Here is a 27,416-nt window from a genome sequence, read left to right on the forward strand (position 1 = left end):
GGATGCCATTAAACATGTCAGGGAAAAAATACCTTGCTCAATTTAAAGTGATCAATGCAAATCCTAACTGCCTTTTACTCAAATGTATCATGCATTATGACATTAACGTGCTCCTAAAGAGCTTAAGTCAATGGTCTGTAAAATATTTATTACATAAATCTAGAATGAATTTTTCAAGTAATTGATGGAAACTTTTACAATGGAAGATTTTAACCGTGTTGCGTGTTGAATTTTGTTCATGGGGCTAAACAGTATTTAGTAATATATAGGTAGATATGTTAGTTCTTCCTTATTTTCCTCATCATTACAATATATACTGGTTTGCATGAACGCAATACCTGTGGAATGATTTTTAACGTTGGAGCTGTTTTTTTAACTTTTGTTTTAGATTCAGGGGTTCATGTCCAGGTTTATTATTTAGGTAAATTGTATGTCATGGGGGTTTTGGCGTACAGATTATTTTGTCACCCAGGTAGTAAGCTTAGTACGTGACAGATACTTTTTCTTTTTTTTTTTTTTTTATTATACTTTAAGTTCTAGGGTACATGTGCATAACGTGCAGGTTTGTTACATATGTATACTTGTGCCATGTTGGTGTGCTGCACCCATCAACTCGTCAGCGCCCATCAATTCATTATTTATATCATGTATAACTCCCAATGCAATCCCTCCCCCTTCCCCTCTCCCCATGATAGGCCCCAGTGTGTGATGTTCCCCTTCCTGAGTCCAAGTGATCTCATTGTTCAATTCCCACCTATGAGTGAGAACATGCGGTGTTTGGTTTTCAAGACTTTTACACTGTTGGTGGGATTGTCAACTAGTTCAACCATTATGGAAAACAGTATGGCAATTCCTCAAGGATCTAGAACTAGATGTACCATATGACCCAGCCATCCCACTACTGGGTATATACCCAAAGGATTATAAATTATTCTACTACAAAGAAAGACACATGCACATGTATGTTTATTGCGGCACTATTCACAATAGCAGATACTTTTTCTTATCTTTTCCCTCCTCCTACCCTCAAGTAGGCCACAGTGTCTGTTGTGGCCCCCTTAGTGTCCTTGTGTCCTCATCGTTCAGTTTCCACTTGTAAGTGATTAGTGTTGGTTTGGTTTTCTATTCCTGTGTTAGTTTGCTCCGGATAATGACCTCCAGTTCCATCCATGTCACTGTGAAGGACATGATCTTATTCTTTTTATGGCTGCATAGTATTCCACAGTGTATAGGTACCACATTTTCTTTATCTGATGTACTGTTGATGGTCTTTAGGTTGGTTCCATGTGTTTGCTATTGTGAATAGTGCTGCAGTGGGCATATACGTGAATATGTGTTTATGGTAGAATGCTTGCTATTCCTTTGGCCATGTACTCAGTATTGGGATTGCTTAGTCGAACGGTAATTCTGTTTCTAGTTCTTTGAGGAATCACCACACTGCTTTCCATAATAGTTGAACTAATTTGCACTGCCACCAGCAGTGTATAAACAGTTTTCTTCACAACCTTGCCAGCGTCTGTTATTGTCTGACTTTTTAATAATAGCCATTCTGACATCTAAACTTTTAATGAGATGTTAGAACCAGATAAGAAGAAGACTATTACATATGGTCAAAAGAGCCTGGAGGTTTTATTCCTAACTAACTAATGAGATGATGTTGCATAAATGAAATAAAAAGGCAGAAGATACAATACAGTGCTGCATGTGCTCAATATATATCCATTTATTAAAGCATATGCCAGAGGATCGCATCACACTATGCATTTAGAGAAGTCATTAACAAAGCAATGGCCTAACAGTTGAACATGAATTAGCCAACCTCACTGGTCTGTGATTCCACACTCAGTAGCAGAATGGTTCTGACAGTCATGATACTAAGCACTTCTGTACTTAACATATTAGATCAGCCTGTTCACAAAGTACAGTCATTATAACAGGCTCTTGCTTCTGTAAGTAGTCCACTAACAGTTATGACCATAAGTTATAATTACAAAGTACCGTTTTACAGCCATATATTTTGGCATAGACTCTAAAAAGTCAAATCATAAAAATACAGAAAATGCAAATATTCATAAACTTTTATATTCAGAAACCCACTTAGCTATATTTAGGTACCAAGCTGTATTACATTGTTCTCCTACTGCATTTGGGGCTTATAAATACAAATTACAAAATTGTAAGCAATTTCTTCCGACTTAATTTTACTATTTTTTTCACTAAATGGATGAAAGCATGACTTTTGGCATCAGTACAATATTGCATTCAATACTAATCATTGAATATTTTTAAAAAGAAAGCATTGAACTAATTAATTATAGAGTCATAACTGTCAGATGGAAGATATTAACAAGATAGTTACTTACAGGTATTTTTCAATGAACCTTCCATCCCATTTCTAAACCATTAACCCAATGACTTTTTAAAGAATGAAATAAATATGGTAAAGCCAAGACATAACAGTATATGACAAATGCATTAACTTACCATTTTTACAAATGTGATGTGACCTTGGCAGTTTTAAAGAACAAAGTTTTTTGTCAATATATATCAAACATTGTTAACAAACTCTAGCATTGCTTTGTGTAAGTCTGCTTTAACAGCATTTCTTCACAGTGATATTTCAGAAAGGTTGGAAACCGGTCGGCAGAAAATATTTCCCACCTTTTCTATTTTAATTTGTATGCAAAAATCACAATATATCTGCAACTATAAAATTACAAATGCTTTCTAGAAGTGACTGACTGCATTTCTAGTTATGGTAGAAAAGGGTATTTGTAAGACATCTATAATGAGGTAAGTAAATAAAATGGAAATTGAGTAATAAATGTTTTCTGATCTATGGGCAATATAAACTAATTTAACAAAGACAACTGATGGGCAAACCCAAAAGACTAGTTTTTAAAATTATGTTCAGTGAATGTGAAATAGGTAAAGAAACAAAATAATAAACATGTTAAAAGGTGTTCTTGATATTTCACTTTACATCATAATTTTGGCACTTCATTGGAATACTTATTTCCCAAAGACCAGAATTGGTATAAAAGTTCAGCAGGTATTTTTACATACCTTGTAGACATCGTACATGAGTACTGGCAAACATTGAAATGTAGTGAAATAAACATTCCCGTGTATATGCACATGCATGCAGTAGTCAAACAATTATAGTTATGAATTTAGCTTGCAGTGTTTGTTTCAAGCACTCTCTTCAGTAGATCTTGTCTCTGATTTAAGTCTTACAAATTCTTTAGCCACATCATCACTGGTCCTCTGAGAGAGTATTCTAAGGATAGTCAAACCAGTTTCATCCGTAGAGACATTTTTCAGAAGAGGATACCATGCCCCATAGCTTCCCTTTTCTGCTATGTTCTGTAGCTGAATGACTGTCATTCCAATAATTCGATCTTCTCTGGCAAAGCAGTAATCCTTAACTGAGAGATGAAGTTCATAAGCCCCTGGTCGATTTTCCTTTCCCAGAATGCTGTGTGGATTAAAAATACAAATTTTGAGCAAAAATTTTACTTCCACTAGGCATCAATACGGTTCTCAAATACTGCTGAAAATTGTATACAATTGGATCTGATTATTACGTTGGCAAATAGAATATCAGTGTATTGTATAGAATATCAGTGTATTGTAACCCTTTAAATTTGACTTAGAAGGCTAATTTTAAAATTACTTTTTCCCTAGACAAAAAAATGGGAATTAATCAGTAGAGACAGGGTCTCCTGATTGCGGGTACAGTGGAGTTGGACAGGAGTCATGGGGGCTAGGCCAGGGTAATGGGTACCTCTTGGTAGAATTTCTATGCCATGTCAATATCCGTTACTACTATCACTTTACCTCCAAAGCCTGAATAAGCTATTACATCTAGGAGTCTTTTCTCAGGGGAATACACTGCACAGCCCATCAAGCACTATTCACAATATGCTAAATTGGATACAAATCTCCAGAGTAAATCAATTCCAGCAGAGCCTGGTGATTCAATGCCAGTTCTTTCCTATGGTAACAGTTAGACCTGTCAAGTGTGTGGCCTCTCCTCACAGCCACCTAAGACAGCTTGTCAGTCAACATAATAAAGAAGGCCAAATGGTGATATGGTAGACAGTTTTCTTCCACCCCTTATTTGTGTTCATTCGTTCTCATATTCTTGACTTTCTAATGACTGTACATCTAGCCCTCAGCAGTACCAGCTTCCAAATCCCTTCCTTTTACAGGTGACTTTTTTCTGATGAAACATTTTGCAGAGTCAAACTGTCATTTCCAGGAAACAGTGGTAACTAAAGGAGCGTCTGAAATAATGTGAAAGAAAATGGAAGCCTAGGGGTAAGAGTAGAAGAGCAAAACATGATGGGAACCAGATCTCTTGAATTAAAAATGCTGCCTTTAAGTAGCTCACTGTGTTAAATCTAACAAGAAACTTTAGTTGGGTCCAGGTTTTTGTGTAAGGTGGAGAAGTAGATAGTGATATATTGTAAGCTGGTTTATTAGCAGGAAATGTGATCTATTAGGACGCTTTTGATAGAGTAGGATACTTCAGTTTTATTAAGTGATAAGAGGATGAAATATTCAGAGCAGAGTGCTGAAACGACTACAGGAAATCATGAACAAAAAACCTGTAAGGGAGTGTTTTGGCGTGTAAATCCTTAGGGCTTTGTCCTAGGCCTTGTAACTTCTCTATGTATCCATTCCTAGGTTAGAGTATTTCTTGAATTAAATGACATCCCTTGAGAGTCTGACAGCCATCTCCAAATTAATAGATTTAAAACATTTTTATCATCTTCCATCTTGGTAAATTACTATCTTCCCAACTACTTATGGCAAAAATTAGGGGTCATCCTTGATTTTATTCAGTGCCAGGTGTCTCCCACTTGCTCCCCGTGGATCCACCCTACTTTTTGCTGTTTGCAATAGGAAAACTTACTTATCTGTTGGGACTGCCTCAGTAGGGTTTATTCTTGCTTCCAGTAGATTTTGGCCAAAAGGGAACCCCATGAAGAGGCTGGCAGTGAGGAGAGTGAAGTCAGAGTCTTTATTTCCCTGGCTCTTTGCCTGGGAGGCTGCCTCCAGTAGGCTGTTGCCCTCCATGGAATGTCACTGCTGCTTTCAAGGCAGCTAAGGGCTGAGTATACATCAAGTTTTCACTTTCCTAATTTTAGTAATGACTCTTTCTCTACTCTTTTCAGGTATAAGCATGGTAATGGCCTGGTTACTATTAGCCCCAGGTCCCACTATTACTTAAATTTCCCTACACTTAACCACTTTGTGAATTCCTTTGTAAGTAAGCTCATTTTGATTTACTCTAAGGTGAGCGTTCTTGGAATTCCTCTTTGATGTTCTATCTCTAGCCTATGGCAAGAATCTACTTTCCACACATGATAGAGAATCTTCCCCATCTATTTCCCTACTACGATCCGGTTAGTCACTCATAGCTATTGCCTGGACTATTGCAATAGCCTTCTAACTGATCTTTACATATTTGGTCTTACCACCATATAATTATTTCTGTACACAAGAAACAAAGATGTAAATCATATTGTTCATCTCTTCATTTGAAAACCCTTCAGCGGACCACCTATTGAATTTAGAATTGCATATCCCTCTGTGACACGGAATCTGTACCTTGACCTCTTCTCCAAAGTAACTGGATCTCACTCCTTTATCTATGATGTGCTGCTTGTTAAATATCCCAGACTTGTTCTTGCCTTAGAGTCCTTGTACTGGCTATTTCACTTGGTCTGAAATGTTCTGCTCTTCCATGCCTGGTTGACTTTTTATTTGTACAGGTTTCAGTTTAAAAGTCACATGCTCAGAGAGGCTTCCCTGACCTCCCAGGCAAAGCAGCTAGTCATAGCACTTATCGCATACTTCTGCATATAGTATTTAATGCTGTATGACAAATATTTTGTGACTGTATCATACATTCCTCATCTGTAGAAAGTAACTTACGTGAGTGTACTGCAAAAGATTTATTCAGACACCTACTATGATATATACACCTAATGACTATAACATTGGGTGATACATGGTAGGCACTGAACAGATACTGAATGAATCGAAGGGAACTAAAAACAGAGCCTTCTTCATTTTCCTTAGCCCTTCCCGCTCCGAATCCCTCAGTAAAGTCAGCTGTACAATAACTATTGCCTAGAGGAATAAGTAAGGTGGGTTTGTGACTTACAACTGAAATGTTTCATTGTACTTTGGTGACCACGTGTTGCTTTTTGTTTTTGTGCCTTGTTTTCTCTTCTTGTCTCCAAGGTTCGGTCCCAGTATACAAACTTCCACAAAGGGGCGGAACATTGCTGTGGTCTGCCAGTTGAGGTCATTAATGGCAATCACTAAAAAAGGAAAGGAAGTATCACATTTTAGCAAACAAATGTGTGGAAATTTAGAGTGCATTTTAAAAAGTGATTTATGAAGTCAAAAGTTAATAATAGTGCCCTAACCCCAATGACAAGACACTGTACTCCAATAAAACACAATTTTCTTTCTGGAATGCACACTTGATGGAGCTTTTCAGCTTCAAGCTGTGTGGCTTTGGTGAAAAGTTAGCTGTAATTAAAATGACATCTGTTACTAATGAAAAGTTACCGCTCTCCTCCTCTTGTAAAAACATGGTGTTGTTCATATTGAAAATTAAGATATGCTCATCAGGAAATAGATAAAATCTATAAATTTACCAGTCAATGACAATATTTTGCATTGTATGCTTTCAATATTTAGTTACTTTATATACAAAATGATATTATAAATAGTTTTATTTTTTAAGTCTATCGTGGCTAATTTTCTAATTCATTATATATTTTTTCAATTGCTACTAAGATTTTGCTCTGTGGCTATTTCATCCTATATTAAGCCAGTCACTTGTTAGATATTATAACTGTTTTTAAATTTCACTCATCATAAAAAATTACTAAATGAACATTCTCATGTGTAAAATCCCTTTGCTAATCCTCAAGCAAAGTCTTATAATTAAAATCACTACTGCAAAAGATTCGTTAACCTTTCACATGTTGGCAATATATTTTTCAAAAATATTTAAGGAAATTGACAGTATATAGTACTGTACATACTCTTTTGTAAACTATAGCTATTTTATTTTCATGATGTAAAGATACAATATGTAACGTAATTCTGAAATATATTGGGCAACCCTGGTTTTGCTCAAAGTGAGTATTGAAGTGACTAATATAAAAATAGAACGAGTGTATTGTGAATAAAATGTTAATCCTTTAATTTCATCTTTGAAATTACCCCTGCATTCAGGCTGCTTTTACAATATAAAACTAACAAATCGAGCCACTCATTATAAAAAACTCTAAGCCAGTTGTTGGAAATCAATCATAGAAAAAGAAGTGGGTTTTGTGAATAGTTAAGAACATACTGACTTAATATTTAAAGTACAAGTTTTCAATGAATATCATGGCACCAACCACAAAATAAATATCCGATAAAGTTAGTTTGGATGTTTAGTCAGTGTATTTATGTGTTTTGAATAATGCATGCTAAACATTAGTGCCACTGATATTTGTCTATTTTAAATCAAAAGTTTGGGTTTCATTAGGAAATTTTGAGCATGCCCTAAAATAATTATGCATATTTTTTAAAACTTAAAAATGCAAGAGAAGATGCATTGCTGATATCAGTATTGCTGCAGAAGTTTAGAAGGCTGTTTTGATGTATCTAGACCTGAAGCATACCTTTTACAGTGACTTTATGATCGCCTGTTCCTGGGGTGGTTGTGATGTCCACATGAACAGATATCTGACCCACGGCATCTTTGGAGGAAAGACCTGAAAATAAGCAGAGGTTTACTGGCCTGAACTTTCAGACTAGTTAATAATGGACAATTTCATTCTATGCATGAGACATAAAATTTATTATTGGAAATGAATAATATTCACTTAGGTTTGATAGTTTGAGGCTTAGATGTAATAATTACCCCACTGAACTAAAATTTCATTTGGTCTGCAGAAATCCTAAGACACTCTGTTACTGCTTTGATGGATCAAAGAACTTCGGTTGATTTCCTACCCACTTAATGAAGTTATATTCATTGCTTGCACACAAGGATGCACCATTGCTTTTTATTACTTTAAGAACTTTTCTACAATGTGCCATACCAGAGCACTGGGAACAGAAAGGTAGCTTTGTTAGGGTACCTACCTTCAGGAAACTCATAGTTGGCCAGGGGAGACCCACATGTAAATAAGTTGTTGTAATATATTTGCAGGGTCTACCAATAGCATTTTAAAAAGTCAACTCTATGCTGGGAAAGATTAGTCAGGGGTTAAACTTACTGTATTGGAAAGGGCCTGTGATTTGGGTTCAGATAAACATGAGTTCAAATCACAGTATGCTGCCACTGCTTCTGTGATCCTATTTCTTAAATGAGGATAATACCAACCTCTTACTATATTCACATTAACATATCACTTATGAACACATACAACTTTTTCCCCAAACTGAAGCACATGCTCTATTTGTTACCAGGCCTTTATCTTTTAATGTAAAAATTTATCATGCACGTCATTCCAGTTCAGTGGTAAATATTCAACGACTACATGCTTGGAAAATAAAACATTAATGTTTGACATTTAATCCATTATATGAATATATAATTTAACCATATTTCCATTGTTTTTAATTCCTTATTATAAACTATAATTATTATGCTACAAGTTTATCTACAGTATAGTTTTTAAAAGCATAGTATTTTTGTCAAAGTTATGTGGAATTTTAATTTCTACCCATAGAAATTATAACTTTGGCAATCTCATTTGCAATATATTAGATTAATACAGATTTTATTTCATAAAAATGAAGGCTAATGCTGAAAGCCCAGAACCAAAGATTCTGAAAGACTTTCAGTTTCTATCTTGAGAGAATCATCAGGATTTGGGCCAGAAGCTTTCAAGGGAACCTGCTGAGATGAGCCAGTTCCCCACAAGGGCCTCTCTCTTTGGCACAGCCATTTTGATGATAAAAGGACTGGAAGATAGAAAGTGGTCGCTTTGGACATAAGAATTTTAGAGCAACCCTTCACACTAACTAAATAGACAATGACCCCTCACCACTGAAGTACAAATGGAGTCATCTTTTTTCTTTCCTGCCTCCCCCATGCCAGGGAGACTACCACCAGGAGAAAGAGGTCATACCTTTATCTTTTACTCTTTGTACAACTGAAGTCACGATTATAGCCTGCTTTTGGGAGAGAGGTTTCTTTTTTTTTTTTTTTTTGAGACAGGGTCTTGCTCTGTTGCTCAAGCTGGAGTGCAGTGGTGCAATCATAGCGCACTCCAGGCTCGATTTGTAGGGCTCAGGTGATTCTCCCACCTCAGCTTCCCAAGTACCTGGGACGAAGTGTGCACCAGCATGCTTGGGCCTCCCAAAGTGCTGGAATTATGGGCGTGAGCTGCCATGCCCAGCCGAGAATAGAGCTTTGAGCCAAAGCTTCAATGTGAGCAGAATGAAACCTTTAGAAATGAGTAATTCTCTAGCAGTGCGAGTAACTAATACAGTATGAACCTGGATTGTGAGATCTGAAAGTGCTGCACCTGGCCATAACATTCTAAGTAAGGCAGTATCACATTCTAAGTAAGGCAGTATCAGTTTCGGTTTGGTGTCCTTAGTTATGAAGGAAGACTTAGCTGTTTTAAGACAAGTAACATCTGAAGAAATGTGCCTAAAACCTTTAAGAGAAGGGACGCTAAACATATACAATGTAAGTTTTTCCTTTCTCAAATTGCTTATCTGCCATCTTCCATTTATACACCCTACCTGTGTGTGTGTTTTCTAATAAGATATTGAGGGTTGTATTGATGTCAGGGGTGGAGGATTTAAAAATCTTTCTTATGTACTCAGCAGCAGTGCCTGAATACTTTTCTGAAATCTCCTGGGTGGAAACATTGACTAGTTTCTCAAAATACATATTTCCTTTTCTAAGACAAAATTTACTCTTCAATTAGATATAAATCTTGAGAACTGGATGTGTAAGGTAGTACAAACCTAAACTGCAATGCGGAACATAAATTAACATAAATTCTCTGAAAATTGTGGGTTAGAAACAATGGGCTAGAAAGTATTATCATTGCTCTTATTGCTTATTAGTCATGCTATTTAGAATTTTCACTTTGGAACTACACGATTCTGCTTTCATGGCCCTATTTTTATACCGCTCTCTAGTACTCATGCTATAGCTAGTATTATAGTTAATTATGCAGATTTTTCTCCTTAGTTGTATTCCATAACAGAATGCCTTTATTAATAATCCATACTTCTCATTCATACAACGCTTTGATGTGCATTACATGGACAATTAAATATTTGTTGATTAAATAGTCTGACAGTAGTCGCTTCCACAGTTTAAACAACATTAGTATCCCTCTCACCAGTTCCAATTTCAGTTACCATGGTGTATTAAATGTGTGTAATTACACAAAGGACACATTCACAAGCTAATTATGTAGTCCACTTAATCACTATGTGGATAGCAGACACCTAGCGTTAGTGACCAGTCTCTTCTTTCAAAGTAGGTGATTGGTCACTGTGTACCTGTTCACACACAGACGACAAAGTGTGGCCACTTTGTTTCCCAGTTGTAAACCCATGTGATTATTTTACAAACCTGGATAATCAAAAGATGGAGTTGGCCCAGAAAGATGAAAGCTCAGCAAAGAAAGGAAAGGCGATAATGCTAGAGTGAAACATGCATACAATGCAAATGAGTTAATATAAGCAATTACTGACCCTTGGAATGTTGACACTACTGCCATTGGAAAGATTCTAGATAAGCATCCAGGCAGATTACTGAAGTTGAGCTTATTGACATAAGTGAGGAGAAAGATACAGATATCCTAGCAAAATTTACATGGAAAAAAGCTCACATTTAGGGAACACTCAGATAGGTGATGACATAAAAAGCTGAAAGGATTACAATGCTGGTGGATTGTCATAGTCCTAAGTTTGGATCCATTTCCAAGGCATAGAAAAGCTGTTCATCCCTTACTATACCATGAGAAGAAAAAGGCACTGTTCAAACTACTGTTAAAAAGACTTTTACAATAAAACACTTTAATTCTCAATGTACCTAAACAAATATTTTTCCTGTATTTTAAATTTCCCTGTACATTTATAATTGACGTAAGAGGTTTTTTGCTTTTTGACAAAATCTTTTTAAAAGTCAGTAGAATTTTAAGTTTTTCTATATGTTATCAGGATTACTTTGCAGTTTATGTCCCATTATTTTCACATTCCTGTATTACTGTGCAAAGAAATATACATGTACTTCCGTTGATTCATTTAATCCTTTTGATACTGAAACTCTAAAAGCTGCTTAATTCAGTCACGTGTGTTACATTGTGCAATATATTTTATCTCACATTTGGAAGATTTGCTTTACCACATCCTTGAATATGATGTGTACAGTGAAATTTATCAATTGTCTATCCCAGGGTAAAAATGAAATTGAACCAAAGCATTTTGAACACAGGATATCTCAATCGACTAGTTATTTGCCCCAAACAGCAGCCTATATTTCCATTTCCTATGGATTTGAAAATGGAAATAATCTAACATCATACTCTTTATTCAACAAAGTTTTAGTGAGCAATTCAGAAAATTTTAATGAGAGGCTATGCCTGTTATAGTCTTGCTTATTCTAAATCCATAGGGATTAGACTACATCTGAAGTCACCATCTGTGTGTTTACGACGTGCCCTTTGTCACTAACATTATTAGGTCATGAATACTTCAAGAATGAATAGTGCCCTTTTGAGTATACACTGACAGAGGGAAGAAAGCTCAAAGAACTCATTGTCTGCTTTAGTTGAACTTCTCTTTAGAAGAGCAGCTTTTGAGGATTAAAAATTCCTGCTTACTGTTGTTATACCATGGGATTAATAAGCATCTTAATGGAATCTCTCACCCACCGTAATTTTAGTATGCATGAACAGTCTCACACATTTAATAATGACTACTCATAGAATGCTTTTAATTGGTAATGACCTATGAAACATGATATAGAAAACACATCACAGCTTCTCAAATGACCCCTATAGGTTAACCAATTGCTTAAGTTTCTGACAAAGAAATTTGAATCTGGCCCCACAAAACAAGGAGGTAGATTATTTATGAAGGTCAACCACTCTGGCAGTATCACAATTAAGTATCAGGCTCATCTGCCCCATAGCTCCTCCATCGTCAGGTCCAGGACTCTGGATTGGAATGACTTCCCTCCACATTCAGTTCGCTAAGTCGTTAGGCATCATCCAAGATGGTAGATCATGAATAAATGGACAATAACTTAAGCTCTTTTTCCTCTCTCATCCCTTCCAGTGCTGTCTTCCCTGGTCTTTGCTCATTATTTTCATGTTATTTAATAAATATTTGGAGGAATTCATGGCAGGGATAACAATAATGGCTACAATTTTTTATTACCTATGAATGCCAGGCATTGTGCCAAGTGCTTTAGGTGTAAGATCCTGAAAGGTATTGTATATGTTTCACAGATGCTAATACTGGGATTCAGATGTTAGTTACCTGTTAAAGTCAATAAACAGCAAAGCTGAGATTTGACTTCAGATCTCTGACTTATAAAGTATTGTATATACTGTGCTTTGATGCTCATTGAACAGCTTCCCCCCATATCCCTCCCTCCGGCCCCTCCACTTTTTTTTTTTCTTTTTAACATCAAAGAGGTAAAAGCAAACTTTGGCCTCGTTTAGTTTTAATAGCATTTAAAACATTGCTACACTAAAAGACAGGACATGGAACAAAAGATTTAAAAAATTACTTATATAGCACCTAGATATCTTAGGACTTTCTATCATTTATTTTGCATTTTCACTTATTGTATAATAAACTCTACAGTCACATGTCACTTAATGACAGCTATAAATTCTGAAAAACATGTTAGGTGATTTCTTCATTGTGCGAACATCATCGAATGTGCTTATACAAACCTAGGTGTTATAGCCTATGACACTTCTAAATGGTAGGGTACAGCTTATTGTTCCTAGGCTACAAACCTTTATAGTATGTTCCTGTACTGAATAGTGTAGGCAGTTGTAATACCTGTATTTGTGTATCTAAACATAGCTAGACATAGAAAAGGTACAGCATAAAACAAACATAAAAACAAGACACCTAAATTGAGCTCTTACCGTGAATGGGGCTCATGGCATTGGAAGTTGTCCTGGGTGAGTCAATGCGTGAGTGATGAGTGAGTATCAAGGCCTAAGACATTATTGTACACCCTGCAGACTCTCGAGACACTTAGGCTACATTATAAAAGATTTTCTTCAATAATAAACTAACCTTTCTGTAACCTTTTACTTTGTAAATTAATTTTTTAACCTTTTGACTCTTGTAGTAACACTTAGCTTAAAACACAAACACATAGCTCAAGCTGTATAAAAACATCATCTTTCTTTAAAATAGAAAAAATATTACAGAATAAGGTTATCAAGATTTTTTTACTTAAAAGTTTTTTGTCGTCGTTGTTAAACTGTTAGCCCAGGCCTACACGGGGTCAGAATCCTCAACATCATTTTTCAGATTTTTAACTTGAGTCTTTTCTAACTGTACATAATTATATTGCTATACTCTTTATGACTGGAAGTACAGCAGGCTTATTTACACCATCATTACCATAAACGTGTTGTGCTATGATGTTATTATAATCTTATGGGACCACTGTTGAAATGCAGTGCATCACTGACTGTAACACTGGTAGATATCACAAACTCCACAGCAATTATGTAAAGAGATACTTAAATTAACTTTGTTTCCTAGGATTTTCTGGACTTTAAACTTACTGCTGATTCAAACAGTTTATATTTGCTACTTTACTTTATGTTAAGTGAGTCTCCATGGCTACAGTTGGTTGAAGTGTGTTGCTGAGAAACTGATGAGAGGCTAGTAAGAAATCCTTGAGGTAAGTCACCATGTTGGTAATTATCTTTTAGAATTGCTTTGGGACATTTAGGTGTCTTCACTTTAAATATTTTAGGATCGAAACATATTAAGATCGAAGAGTTTTAGGGCTAGAGGGAGGCTTGGAAATCATTTGGTCCAGTCTCTTTGTTTTAGACATAAAGAAGTTGAGGCTTAGTATTTTGAACGCTTTCCAACAAAGGGGGCAATATTAGTGGTAGGTCTTATTTTTCAGTTCTGGATTCTTTCCCCTGACAAACTAGCTTGTCTTTTGGAATCCACAAAATAGGATAGATTGTCAAACAAGAGAAGAACTTGGGAAGTAGGTAGCATGTGGATTTGGCCAATCGCTGTTACTTGTTCCCACCTGGAAAGTCACAGCAGTTGGGGGAAAATAAACAAAACAACTCTCAATCCCAACAGTCAACCCCAACTGAAACCTGATAACTGTTTCAGATATATAGTCATTATATCTATGTAACTTGACCTGTCAGCATCTCTCAAATCTATTCATGCACAACAATGACTAGTAAACATGACTATCGAGCAGAGAGAGGTAGAGATATAAAAAGGTTCTCTCCATCTGGCAGTGTGTATTCCCACCAGGCATTACAGGCAGGACGAGACTAGGGAACAATGCATCTTGAAAGAAGAGAGCTTCAGGATGTCTTCTTCTTGATAATCACTAAAGTAAATAAATGTAGTAGTGGAAGCCGAATTAGTTCAGATGAATGAAGTCAGTCAAGGGACTATGCATCCCCACAGCCCTGGCTTCAGACACTGCATCTATCAGTAACCAAAGGAAGTTAAGACAGATCCTCTTTTTGATAGCACAATAGGGTGACTATAGTGAATAACAACTTAACTGTACATTTTAAAATAAAGAGTATAATTGGATTGTTTGATAGTAAAGGGATAAATGCTTGAGGAGATGGATATCCCCGTTCCCCAGGATGTGCTTATTTCACATTGCATGCCTGTATCAAAACATGTCATGTACCCACAAAAAATTTAAAAAGTGGCTAAGGTTAATCTAGTTCACACACACATTGAAAAATCTATGTCTAAATAGATCTTCTCATTTGAGAATGAGTGAACATATAAAACCCCATAAAGGGCATCTGAAACAAACGTTCTATAGAACAAGAAAAAGATATTATCTTCAGAACTCAGAGGAGAAAGCTTCTCTCCGAAAACAGCATTCCTAAATACATCATTATTTTAAAACAACAGTCATTAAAAGTACAACCAAATTTCTTGGGGTAAAAGTTTTAAATTTTTAGAAGAATTCCATTTCAGAAAAATTAGAAAAGTATAAAATACACCAGCATATATCTGGATGCAATGTTTATAGATAAAGGGCAAAATGTCATGTATATAACATCCAAGAAGAAAAGGAGGAGGATTCTGGCAGCCCTGTATTTTTCCTCCTAAAATTCAGGAAAAAATGACACAATACCTAGTTATGAGGGAGAATTTTAATCCATGAGCATAGAATTTTAATCCAGCCAGTTTTACCTCATGTGTAAATAAAACAAAAAGTCATTTTCAAAAGTTCAAAAGCCTAGAAAAATTAATATATAATTCAGCCAATAGAGCCTAAGACCAGAGCTTTTGGGTTGTAGTGAGTGTGGGTATTGGTCTATACCTGACTACTACACAAAAGTGTTCTTTCTCGTAATGTAACAGCTACAGAGGGAAGTTACTATATTTTCAGGGAAATTAGGGATTCAAAGAGATTCAAATTCTTTGAATAGATGCTTATAGAGTCTAAAATTTGCTTTGTGCCAGCTCAAAGTCTTGGATGATTGGGGATGTGGGTATTAGCAATGGCACAAGTTCTATGCAACATGGTGTTAAAACAGAATAAGACCCTAGGAATAATGAGAGAAAAATATTAATCCTAGCAAGAAAGCTTTTCAATTATAGCCAAAGTCTAAAAAAATAGGTCCACCACTGACCTGAGGTATTGACACTATGTAAAGTTTCATAAAACGAAAGAGAAGAACATGAACATTATGGTATCTGATTGAGTTAAAAAGGAGAGCAGTATGACAGTCAACAACCTCTCTCCACCAAGTCCCTCTGGGGAACTACTTGTGCTATTAAAGTAGCTGGGACACCAGGATACTGGGCTGGAGTTCTTACCCTGTTTTATTTTTCTTCAAGCACTTCTGATTTTGCAATGTATAATTGTTTCTCCTACCAAAATATAATCTCCATAAGGGAAAGATCTTTGCCCTGGTCACAAATACTTAATTACTACCTAAAACAGTTCCTAGTATGTACTAGATAAATATTTGCCAAATACAGTTACACAATTAGAAAACTTAAGAATATTATTTAAAAGATAAATTGTAAATTAAACATAAACCGAGGTTATAAGCCTGGCATTTTATCATGATTTATATCTCTATTTTGAATTTTAGCTTTTTAAAAAAGAAGATATTATAGAAATAGTTAAGGCCCCAAGAGTTCTCCTCCCTGGACTCTTTCTCCATTATCATGAATTCAGAAACTATTACACTTGAATGATTTTATACTTGGTTTATGGACTCATATTTATTCATTGTTCATTAATAGGTTTTAAAAATATTAACAGTATTATTGTACAGTTTTATTTCACTAGATATTGATTGAGATTTATCCATGTTAAATAGACAGCATTGTAATTCACTTATTTTAAACTACTGTATAGTATACCATTCATGAATATTTTATAATTCATGTATTCTCCTATTAATATTTAGCAAATATAGCAACACAATTTTAGACATTATTTAATATGTCACCTGTTGGGATTTTGATCGTTGTATTTATAAATTTGGAAATAGATATTTCTCTACAATTATTCAGCTATTCATTTATGTCTTGCTCTGAATATCAAAATCTTTTAGAGGTTTTATACATGTTTTGCTACATTTGTAGGTATGTTGTTATTTTAAATAGGATATTTTAGTTTAATTGGCTATTACGTAAAAAAAGCTATTGATTTTGTAGTGAGTAAATCTTCTCATTGTTTTCATATAGATCTATTTATGCTTTCTATGTAGGTAATTATGTTGTCTGCTTCCAAAATTTTTTAAAAGTCTCTTGTTCTAGAGATCTGTGTCAAGATGGCCAAATAGGAACAGCTCCAGCTCCCAGCGTGAGCAGCACAGAAGACAGGTGATTTCTGCATTTCCAACTGAGGTGCTAGATTCATCTCACTGGGGCATGTCCGACAGTGGGTGCAGCCCAACAAGCAAGAGCCAAAGCAGGGCGAGGCACAACACCTGGAAAATCGGGTCACTCCCACCCTAATAATGCGCTTTTTCAAAGGTCTTAGCAAGCAGCCCACCAGGAGATTATATCCCAAGCCTGGCTCAGAGGGTCCCACGCCCACAGAGCCTTCCTCATTGCTAGCACAGCAGTCTGAGATCTAACAGCAGGGCAACAGAAAGACTGAGGGAGGGGCACCTGCCATTGCTGAGGCTTAAGTAGGTACACAAAGCAGCCAGGAAAGCCCAAACTGGGTGAAGCCCACCACAGCTGAAGGCGGCCTGCCTGCCTCTGTAGACTCCACCTCTGGGACAGGGCATAGCAAAACAAAAGGCAGCAGAAACCTCTGTAGATTTAAATGTCCCTGACAGCTTTGAAGAGAGTAGTGGTTTTCCCAGCACAGAGTTTGAGATCTGAAAACAGACTGTCTGCTCAAGTGGATCCCTGACTCCCGAGTAGCCTAACTGGGAGACAACCCCCACTAGGGGCAGACTGACACCTCACACAGCTGGGTACCCCTCTGACAAGCTTCCAGAGGAACGATCAGACAACAACATTTGCTGTTCAGCAATATTCACTCTTCTGCAGCCTCTGCTGCTGATACCCAGGCAAACAGGATCTGGAGTGGACCTTGAGTAAACTCCAACAGACCTGCAGCTGAGGGTCCTGACTGTTAGAAGGAAAAATAACAAACAGAAAGGACACCCACACCAAAACCCCATCTGTACGTCACCATCATCAAAGACCAAAGGTAGATAAAACCACAAAGATGGGGAAAAAGCAGCGCAGAAAAGCTGGAAATTCAAAAAATCAGAGAGCATCTCCCCCTCCAAAGGAACACAGCTCATCACCAGCAAGGGAACAAAGCTGGATGGAGAATGACTTTGACAAGTTGAGAGAAGAAGGCTTCAGTTGATCCAACTTTTCTGAGCTAAAGGAGGAAATACAAACCCAGCGCAAAGAAACTAAAAACCTTGAAAAAAGATTTGACGAATGGCTAACTAGCATAACCAAAGCAGAGAGGTCCTTAAATGACCTGACAGAGATGAAAACCATGGCATGAGAGTTACGTGACAAATGCACAAGCTTCAGTAACTGAAGATCAAATGAATGAAATGAACTGAAGTTTAGAGAAAAAGGAGTAAAAAGAAATGAACAAAGCATCCAAGAAATATGGGACTATGTGAAAAGACCAAATCTACATCTGATTGGTGTATCTGAAAGTGACGGGGAGAATGGCACCAAGTTGGAAAACAGTCTGCAGGATCCAGGAGAACGTCCCCAACCTAGAAAGGCAGGCCAACATTCAAATTCAGGAAATACAGAGAATGCCACAAAGATACTCCGAGAATAGTAATTCCAAGACCCATAACTGTCAGATTCACCAAGGTTGAAATGAAGGAAAAAATATTAAGGGCAGCCAGAGAGAAAGGTTGGGTTACCCACAAAGGGAAGCCCATTCAGACTAACAGTAGATCTCTTGGCAGAAACCCTACAAGCCAGAAAAGAATGGGGGCCAATATTCAACATTCTTAAAGAATTTTCAACCCAGAATTTCATATCCAGCCAAACTAAGTTTCATAAGTGAAGGAGAAATAAAATCCTTTACGGACAAGCAAGTGCTTAGAGATTTTGTCACCACCAAACCTGCCCTGTAAGAGCTCCTGAAGGAAGCACTAAACATGGAAAAGAACAACCGGTACCAGCCACTGCAAAAACATGCCAAAATGTAAAGACCATCGATGCTAGGAAGAAACTGCATCAACTAATGAGCAAAATAACCAGCTATCATCATAATGACAGGATCAAGTTCACACATAACAATATTAACCTTAAATGTAAATGGGATAAATGCTCTAATTAAAAGACACAGACTGGCAAATTGGAAGAAGAGTCAAGACCCATCAGTGTGCTATATTCAGGGGACCCATCTCATTTGCAGAGACATGCATAGGCTCAAAATAAAGGGATGGAGGAAGATCTACCAAGCAAATGGAAAACAAAAAAGGCAGGGGTTGCAATCCTAGTCTCTGATAAAAGAGAGTTTAAACCAACACAGATCAAAAGAGACAAGGCCATTACATAATGGTAAAGGGATCAATTCAACAAGAGCTAACTATCCTAAAAATATATGCACCCAATACAGGAACACCCAGAATGATAAAGCAAGGCCTTAGAGACTTACAAAGAGACTTAGGCTCCCATACAATAATAATGGGAGATTTTAACACACCACTGTCAACCCTAGACAGATCAACGAGACAGAAAGTTAATAAGGATATCCAGGAATTGAACTCAGCTCTGCACCAAGCAGACCTAATAGACATCTATAGAACTCTCCACCCCAAATCAACAGAATATACATTCTTCTCAGCTCCACATCACACTTATTCCAAAAATTGACCACATAGTTGGAAGTAAAGCACTCCTCATTCAATATAAAAAAACAGAAATTATAACAAACTGTCTCTCAGACCACAGTGCAATCAAACTAGAACTCAGGATTGAGACACTCATTCAAAACCACTCAACTACATGAAAACTGAACAACCTGCTCCTGAGTGACTACTGGGTACATAAAGAAATGAAGATGTTCTTTGAAACCAATGAGAACAAAGATACAACATACCAGAATCTCTGGGACACATTTAAAGCAGTGTGTAGAGGGAAATTTATAGCACTAAATGCCCACAAGAGAAAGCAGAAAAGATCTAAAATTGACACCCTAACATCACAATTAAAAGAACTGGAGAAGCAAGAGCAAACACATTCAAAAGCTAGCAGAAGGCAAGAAATAACTAAGATCAGAGCAGAACTGAAGGAGATAGAGACACAAAAAACCCTCCAAAAAATCAATGAATCCAGGAGCTGGTTTTTATGAACAGATCAACAAAATTGATAGACCACTAGCAAGAATAATACAGAAAAATCAAATAGATGCAATAAAAAATGATAAAGAGGATATCACCACCAACCCCACAGAAATACAAACTACCATCAGATAATACTATAAACACCTCTACGTGAATAAAAGAGAAAACCTAGAAGAAATGGATAATTTCCTGGACACATACCCTCTCCCAAGACTCAACCAGGAAGAAGTTGAATCCCTGAATAGACCAATAACAGGCTCTGAAATTGAGGCAATAATAGCCTACCAACCAAAAAACGTCCAGGACCAGATGGATTCATGGCTGAATTCTACCACGGGTACAAGGAGGAGCTGGTACCATTCCTTCTGAAACTATTCCAATCAATAGAAAAAGAGGGAATCCTCCCTAACTCATTTTACGAGGCCAACATCATCCTGATACCAAAGCCTGGCAGAGACACACACACAAAAAAGAGAATTTTAGAGCAATATCCCTGATGAACATCGATGCAAAAATCCTCAATAAAATACTGGCAAACTGAATCCAGCAGCACATCAAAAAGCTTATCCACCATGATCAAATGGGTCTCATGCCTGGGATGCAAGGCTGGTTCAACATACGCAAATCAATAAACATAATCCAGCATATAAACAGACCCAAAGACAAAAACCACATGATTATCTCAATAGATGCAGAAAAGGACTGACAAAATTCAACAGCCCTTCATGCTAAAAACTCTCAATAAATTTGGTATTGATGGAACGTATCTCAAAATAATAAGAGCTATTTATGACAAACCCACAGCCATTATCATACTGAATGGGCAAAAACTGGAAGCATTCCCTTTGAAAACTGGCATAAGACAGGGATGCCCTCTTTCACCACTCCTATTCAACATAGTGCTGGAAGTTCTGGCAAGGACAATCAGGCAAGAGAAGGAAAAAAAGGGTATTCAATTAGGAAGAGAAGAAGTTAAATTGTCCCTGTTTGCAGATGACATGATTGTATATTTAGAAAACCCCATTATCTCAGCCCCAAATCTCCTTAAGCTGATAAGCAACTTCAGCAAAGTCTCAGGATACAAAATCAATGTGCAAAATCATGAGTGAACTCCCATTCACAATTGCTTCAGATAGAATACAATACCTAGGAACACAACTTACAAGGGATGTGAAGGACCTCTTCAAGGTCTCACAAACCACTGCTCAGTGAGATAAAAGAGGACACAAACAAATGCAAGAACATACCATGCTCATGGATAGGAAGAATCAATATCGTGAAAATGGCCATACTGCCCAAGGTAATTTATAGATTCAATGCCATCCCCATCAAGCTACCAATGACTTTCTTTACAGAAGTGGAAAAAACTGCTTTAAAGTTCATATGGAACCAAAAAAGAGCCTGCATTGCTAAGACAATCCTAAGCCAAAAGAACAAAGCTGGAGGCATCACGCTACCTGACTTCAAACTGTACTACAAGGCTACACTAACCAAAACAGCGTGGTACTGGTACCAAAACAGAGCTATAGACCAATGGAACAGAACAGAGTCCTCAGAAATAATACCACACATCTACAGCCATTTGATCTTTGACAAACCTGAGAAAAACAAGAAATGGGGAAAGGATTCCCTGTTTAATAAATGGTGCTGGGAAAATTGGCTAGCCATAAGTAGAAAGCTGAAACTGGATCCTTTCCTTACTCCTTTTACAAAAATAATTCAAGAGGGATTAGAGACTTAAATGTTATACCTAAAACCATAAAAACCCTAGAAGAAAACCTAAGTAATACCATTCAGGAGATAGGCATGGGCAAGTACTTCATGGCTAAAACACCAAAAGCCAAAATTGACAAATGGGATCTAATTAAACTGAAGAGCTTCTGCACAGCAAAAGAAACTACCATCAGAGTGAACAGGCCACCTACAGAATGGGAGAAAATTTTTGCAATCAACTCATCTGACAAAGGGCTGATATCCAGATCCTACAAAGAACTCAAGCAAATTTACAAGAACAAAATAACCTCATCAAAAATTGGGCAAAGGATATGAACAGACATTTCTCAAAAGCAGACATTTATGCAGCCAACAGACACATGAAAAAATGTTCATTAGTGGCCACCAGAGAAATGCAAATCAAAACCACAATGAGATACCATCTCACACCAGTTAGAATGGTGATCATTAAAAATTCAGGAAACAACAGATGCTGGAGAGGATGTGCAGAAATAGAAACACTTTTATACTGTTGGTGGGACTGTAAACTAGTTCAACCATTGTGGAAGACAGTGTGGCGATTCCCCAAGGATCTGGAACTAGAAATACTATTTGACCCAGCCATCCCATTACTAGGGATATACCCAAAGGATTAGAAATCATGCTGCTATAAAGACACATGCACACATATGTTTATTGCGGCACTATTTACAGTAGCACAGACTTGGAACCAACCCAAATGTCCATCTGTGACAGACTGGATTAAGAAAATGTGGCACATATACACCACGGAATACTATGCAGCCATAAAAAAGAATGAGTTCATGTCCTCTGTAGGGACATGGATGCAGCTGGAAACCATCATTCTCAGCAAACTATCAAAAGAACAGAAAACCAAACACCGCATGTTCTCACTTATAGGTGAGAACTGAACAATGAGAACACTTGGACACAGGAAGGGGAACATCACACACTAGGGCCTGTTGTGGGGTTGGGGGAGGGATAGCATTAGGAGATACACTTAATGTAAATGACCAGTTAATGGGTGCAGCACACCAACATGGCACATGTATACATATGTAACAAACCTGCACGTTGTGCACATGTACCCTAGAACTTAAAGTATATAAAAAAAAGTCTCTAATAGAGAGAAAAATTATCTCAATTTTATGTGAATATAACCTTTAAGCAAAAGTGACATGGAGAGCACAAAATTAGGACCCCACTGACCTAATTCATATGAGTATAAAAATCCTAAGTGAAATACTGACAAAATGCTTGTGAAATAAAATAAAGCTTATGAAAACTTTTATAGTAACAAGAAAAGTTTGGTTTAAACTATTACCCTAATAAATATCTCAAAGTATAAAATTATTCATATTTGGAGGGTAGCTTTTAAATGTGATTTTTCAAAAATACCCACTTCTTTTGCAACAACAATTTCATATTCCCAAGGAAGTCATTCAAAATTGCCTTTTAAAGCAAACAAAGTAAGACTATGCGAAATTAGGATAAATGGAGTCAGTGAGAAAGATCACCATTATTCAATTAAATGTTCTAGGAGAAGTTTTTACTAATGGGGAAAAAGTTAAACTTGAATCATTTGATATCTGCATGTGGAAAATCTTTTGGAACTTGAAATCAAAATCAAATCACAAACTTAAAAACAAAACATTTGTAGATCAGTCTGTCAACTGGGAAAATGTTTTGCAACAGATGTTACAGATTTCAAGAAGGTTACTATCCTCAATGTATAAAGAAGTCATACAAATAAACTCTAAATGAAGAAATAGATAATTCACAAAAAGAAATTTAACTGGTTCATGTGGAAAATGTGTAACATTTAAATAAGTTGTCTAGTATGGCTTATCATATTAGCATATATTTCAGCATGTTTTGTAAACAAATACAACCACCTAATGCTAGAGATTTTGTCAAAAATGTAACTACTTGAGTCCACTACTGATGGGAAGAAAAATTAAAACTATGATTCTGGGTGGAAAGCAACTTGGGTATTACATGCTTTCTGCATATTTGAGTTTATTAATTTCAACTATGAAATATTCAAAATATAGTTTATTAATTTCAACTATGAAACTATTCAAAATATATGTGAAAGATGGTGTTTTATAAAATTCTGTTTGAAAATGAGAAACTTATTTTGTAATTGCTGAGTAAATCATTAAATGAGATATCCAAGTGATCAGTGCAACAGTTGTAAACATGACAGTTCAGAGTTAGTATTATGTAAAATATTTATGTTGCAAGGTCATGTAAATGGATACATAATTGTGTATAAGCCTGATGAAACATTTAAAATAAGATTAAATAACAAAAGCTTAATTTTTTTGAGTATTATCTTTATACTCTGTATTTTCTATTGTTTTCCAATTGCATGTTACTTTTTAAATAAAATAAATGTAGTTAGAAGATTTCAAAATGTGTGTTAGGAGAGCTTGATTTAATATTGGCTAAAGCATAACAGTTATCAAGAAACTTGATAGGGGTTTCAAACGAGTATATGCATATACTTTTCCAGAAGAGTTTAAAATAGTTGAATCATTCAGGATTCTCAAAAGTTCATCCAGAGATTATTTCAGAAATAAGAACTCAATATGGATGGACCTTCTCTTCTTTAGATGTTATCTTAATCAGACTTCTTTAATGTACTGTCCATCTCTGCTCACTTTTCTCTTCAAGCATAATTCTGCTGAAAATTGGTAGTCTCCAGTGATTTTTTTTAGCCAGCTGTATGTGTTTTTTCAGGTCCTTGGTATTTGCTATGTCTTTGGCCTGTATGTGGTTTATTACTCTCTGGCAGTTCTTTTCTCCTGGGCTTCCCTAACTGTCTACTTCTCTGAATTACTTATTGTAGCTTCCTTTTTTTCCTTCTTTTAGCTTTTTGTTATGTGCCATCCACTATTGTGAGCTCTTGGCTTTCCACTCTCCTTTCTCTATTCTCAAACTTTAATCGTTTTAATATTTGTACTGTTAGTCCCTCCCCTGATCTTTCAATTGAACTCCATTTCTAATAGACTAAGGAATATCCTTGCATGTTTTCATTTTAGTGGAACCTCAAAGTTAATTTTTCATATTCTCAAAATACCTCTAAGTGTTTACCTTCCCCATTTTCAACCTTGGTAATATTTTCCTACTATTCAAGCTCCAATCATTGGCAACCATGGGATTTATCTTGTTTTTATTTATTGACCCTAACCAGTAACTAAATCAGGTCCATTGTTCTTTATATAGTTTTAGTCTTTATTTTATTTAATGCAGTAGGACTAAGTTTCCCAATATACCAATTGCATCCCGTTAATCCCTTCTAAACCTAAGGGCTCTTGCTGATTTGAGTGGAAATTTTAAATTTAATCCTAAGCTTTAGAAATTGTTCTCCTATCAATTATAAATGAATTTACCTCTTATCACACTCAACAATATCCCTTTTTACAAACCTTCCTTGCACATATGCAAATACTACTCCACTTCCAAGCTCTGCCACCTCTGCATAGCTTCTCCAATCACTCCAACCAACACTACTGATGGCCACTTGTAGCTACTGTATTCTCTCCATACCATCCATTTTATCACTTAATATGCCACTTCATTGTGTATTCCTGTGATTTTCTACAGATCAAACCTATTACATCATGAAGTTATGCCAAGATTAAAATAGTTTTAATGCTAAATTTTAAAAAATACAGTTGTCTAAAATTTTTTAATACTATTGGTCAAATTGATGGAATAACTGATAGAAAAACAAAAACTGCTCATTAAAACACAAATTTTGGAGAAGAAAACTAATAGTGATGCAGTGTATGTAGAAGGTACGTGACAATCTCCAGGCCATACTGCCTAGATTTGAATCCAGGCTTCACTAAATATCAGCTAGGTAATGTTGTGCAAGTTACTTAATCTCAAATCCCACATCTGTAAAATAAGAGTTAATAGTTCTTACCTATTTCAATTGTTGTAAAGATTACATGAGTTACCACTTGTAAAGAACTTAAAATACCTGGCATATGTAAAGTCTATTTCCTAGCTATTATTTTGGTGATTGTTTATTAAAACATCAAACTATTCATCCCTGTTTACCTAGCAGTTTCTATAAACCTGTCTTACAGAAACACTTGCACAAATACACAAAGACACATATGACTAACATTTTTAGAGGTAGGTGGATCACCTGAGCTCAGGAGTTTGAGACCAGCCTGGCCAACATCGTGAAACCATGCCTCTACTAAAAATACAAAAAATTAGCCAGGCATGGTGACTGTAATTCCAGCTACTCGGGAGGCAGAGGCAGAAGAACTGCTTGAACCTGGAAGGCAGAGGCTGCAGTGAGCCAAGATCACGCCTCTGCACTCCTGCCTGGGCAACAGAGCAAGACTCTGTCTCAAAAAAAAAAAAAAAAAAAAAGCTGAAGACAACCGATATGTCTATAAGTAGTAAAATAGTACCTCATCGTATATCATATGAATATCATATGAAATACTGTGAATTCACACTAAAAGACTGAATTCACACTAAACAGTGAAGGAACTCTTTTGTATATAAGATATGAAGATCTATTGTAAAAAAAACTACAATGTGCTTTGATAGGGTTTGGCTGTGTCCCCACCCAAATATCATCTTGAATTGTGGTTCCTATAATCTCCCCATGTCATGGGAGGGACTTGGTAGGAAGTAATTGAATCATGGGGCAGTTCTCCCATGCTGTTCTTATGACAGTGACAGAGTTATCATGAGATCTGATGGTTTTATAAGGAGCTTTTTCCCCTTTGCTCGGCACTTCTCTTTCCTGCCACCACGTGAAGAAGCACATGTTTGCTTCCCTTTCTACCATAATTGTAAGTTTCCTGAGGCCTCCCCAGCCATGTGGAACTGTGAGTCAATTAAACCTTTTTCCTTTATCAATTACCCAGTCTCAGATATGTCTTTATTAACAGCATGAGATTGGACAGTTACATGCATATTACTCAATTTTACAGGGAAGAAAGAAGTATACATGTATGATTGAAGGTCTGGGAAAATAAACAATGCACACAGAGATGGTGTTGGCTGAGTGTATTAGCTTTGTGCTATCATACACTCTCATATTATCTGAACTGTTTAAGAAACATCTAGCACTTAATGAAAATGTTTAAACATATTAAAAAGAACCAGAAAATTTAGAACAGGAAAATATAGATGACAAGTTCAGTTCACTGATTTAAAACCCCACCCTTTCCCTGTCTAGAGAATACATACATCACTGATGTGGCTCAGTCATTTTGACCAGGATGTTATCCACCCTGCCAAGCAGCTATCATGAACAAATTGCTGAATTTGTGAGCGTGTGAGTGAGTAACTGAACAGTGTTGAGAGGAAAATTGGTAATGTGCATCAATGGGTTGATGGAACACGGTCCACAGTGATCCAATAGTTGGTACCGGAGTGACAGCAGAAGACAGAACTGACTGCATTCCAGTAATCAATCAAGAATGCTCACCCAGCAGAATACTCAAGCAGCAGCAGTAAAAAGCCAATAAAAAATGAAAAGAAATCAGCTTAGTTATGGACAACAATGCAAACACATCTAAGAGATGACCACAATTATCAGCAGTCATTCCCAGGGTTCAGAACATGTGACTG

At 36.4% G+C, this 27,416-nt stretch overlaps 1 protein-coding gene across 2 annotated transcripts in view; it reads right to left on the bottom strand.

The window, feature by feature from the left end:
• Positions 1–299: 299 nt before the first annotated feature.
• Positions 300–27,416, bottom strand: part of UNC13C (unc-13 homolog C) — a 670,888-nt gene continuing 643,771 nt past the window's right edge. The window contains exons 31-35 of one of the 2 annotated variants that reach the window (XR_004431983.1): positions 7,701–7,793; positions 6,179–6,338; positions 2,253–3,478; positions 1,555–1,556; positions 300–316 (exon numbers count right to left, since the gene is read on the bottom strand). Coding sequence is in view for 1 of the 2 variants with exons in the window: in XM_033190063.1 (XP_033045954.1) it covers positions 3,193–3,478; positions 6,179–6,338; positions 7,701–7,793 (539 nt within the window). In the remaining variant the exon portion in view is untranslated. Of the gene's footprint in view, positions 317–1,554; positions 1,557–1,696; positions 3,479–6,178; positions 6,339–7,700; positions 7,794–27,416 lie in introns of those variants that run through there. The other variant, XM_033190063.1, reaches the window with a different exon arrangement.

The sequence above is a fragment of the Trachypithecus francoisi genome, unplaced genomic scaffold (genome assembly GCF_009764315.1).
Source record: "Trachypithecus francoisi isolate TF-2019V2 unplaced genomic scaffold, Tfra_2.0 Lachesis_group3, whole genome shotgun sequence".
Lineage (NCBI taxonomy): Eukaryota > Metazoa > Chordata > Mammalia > Primates > Cercopithecidae > Trachypithecus > Trachypithecus francoisi.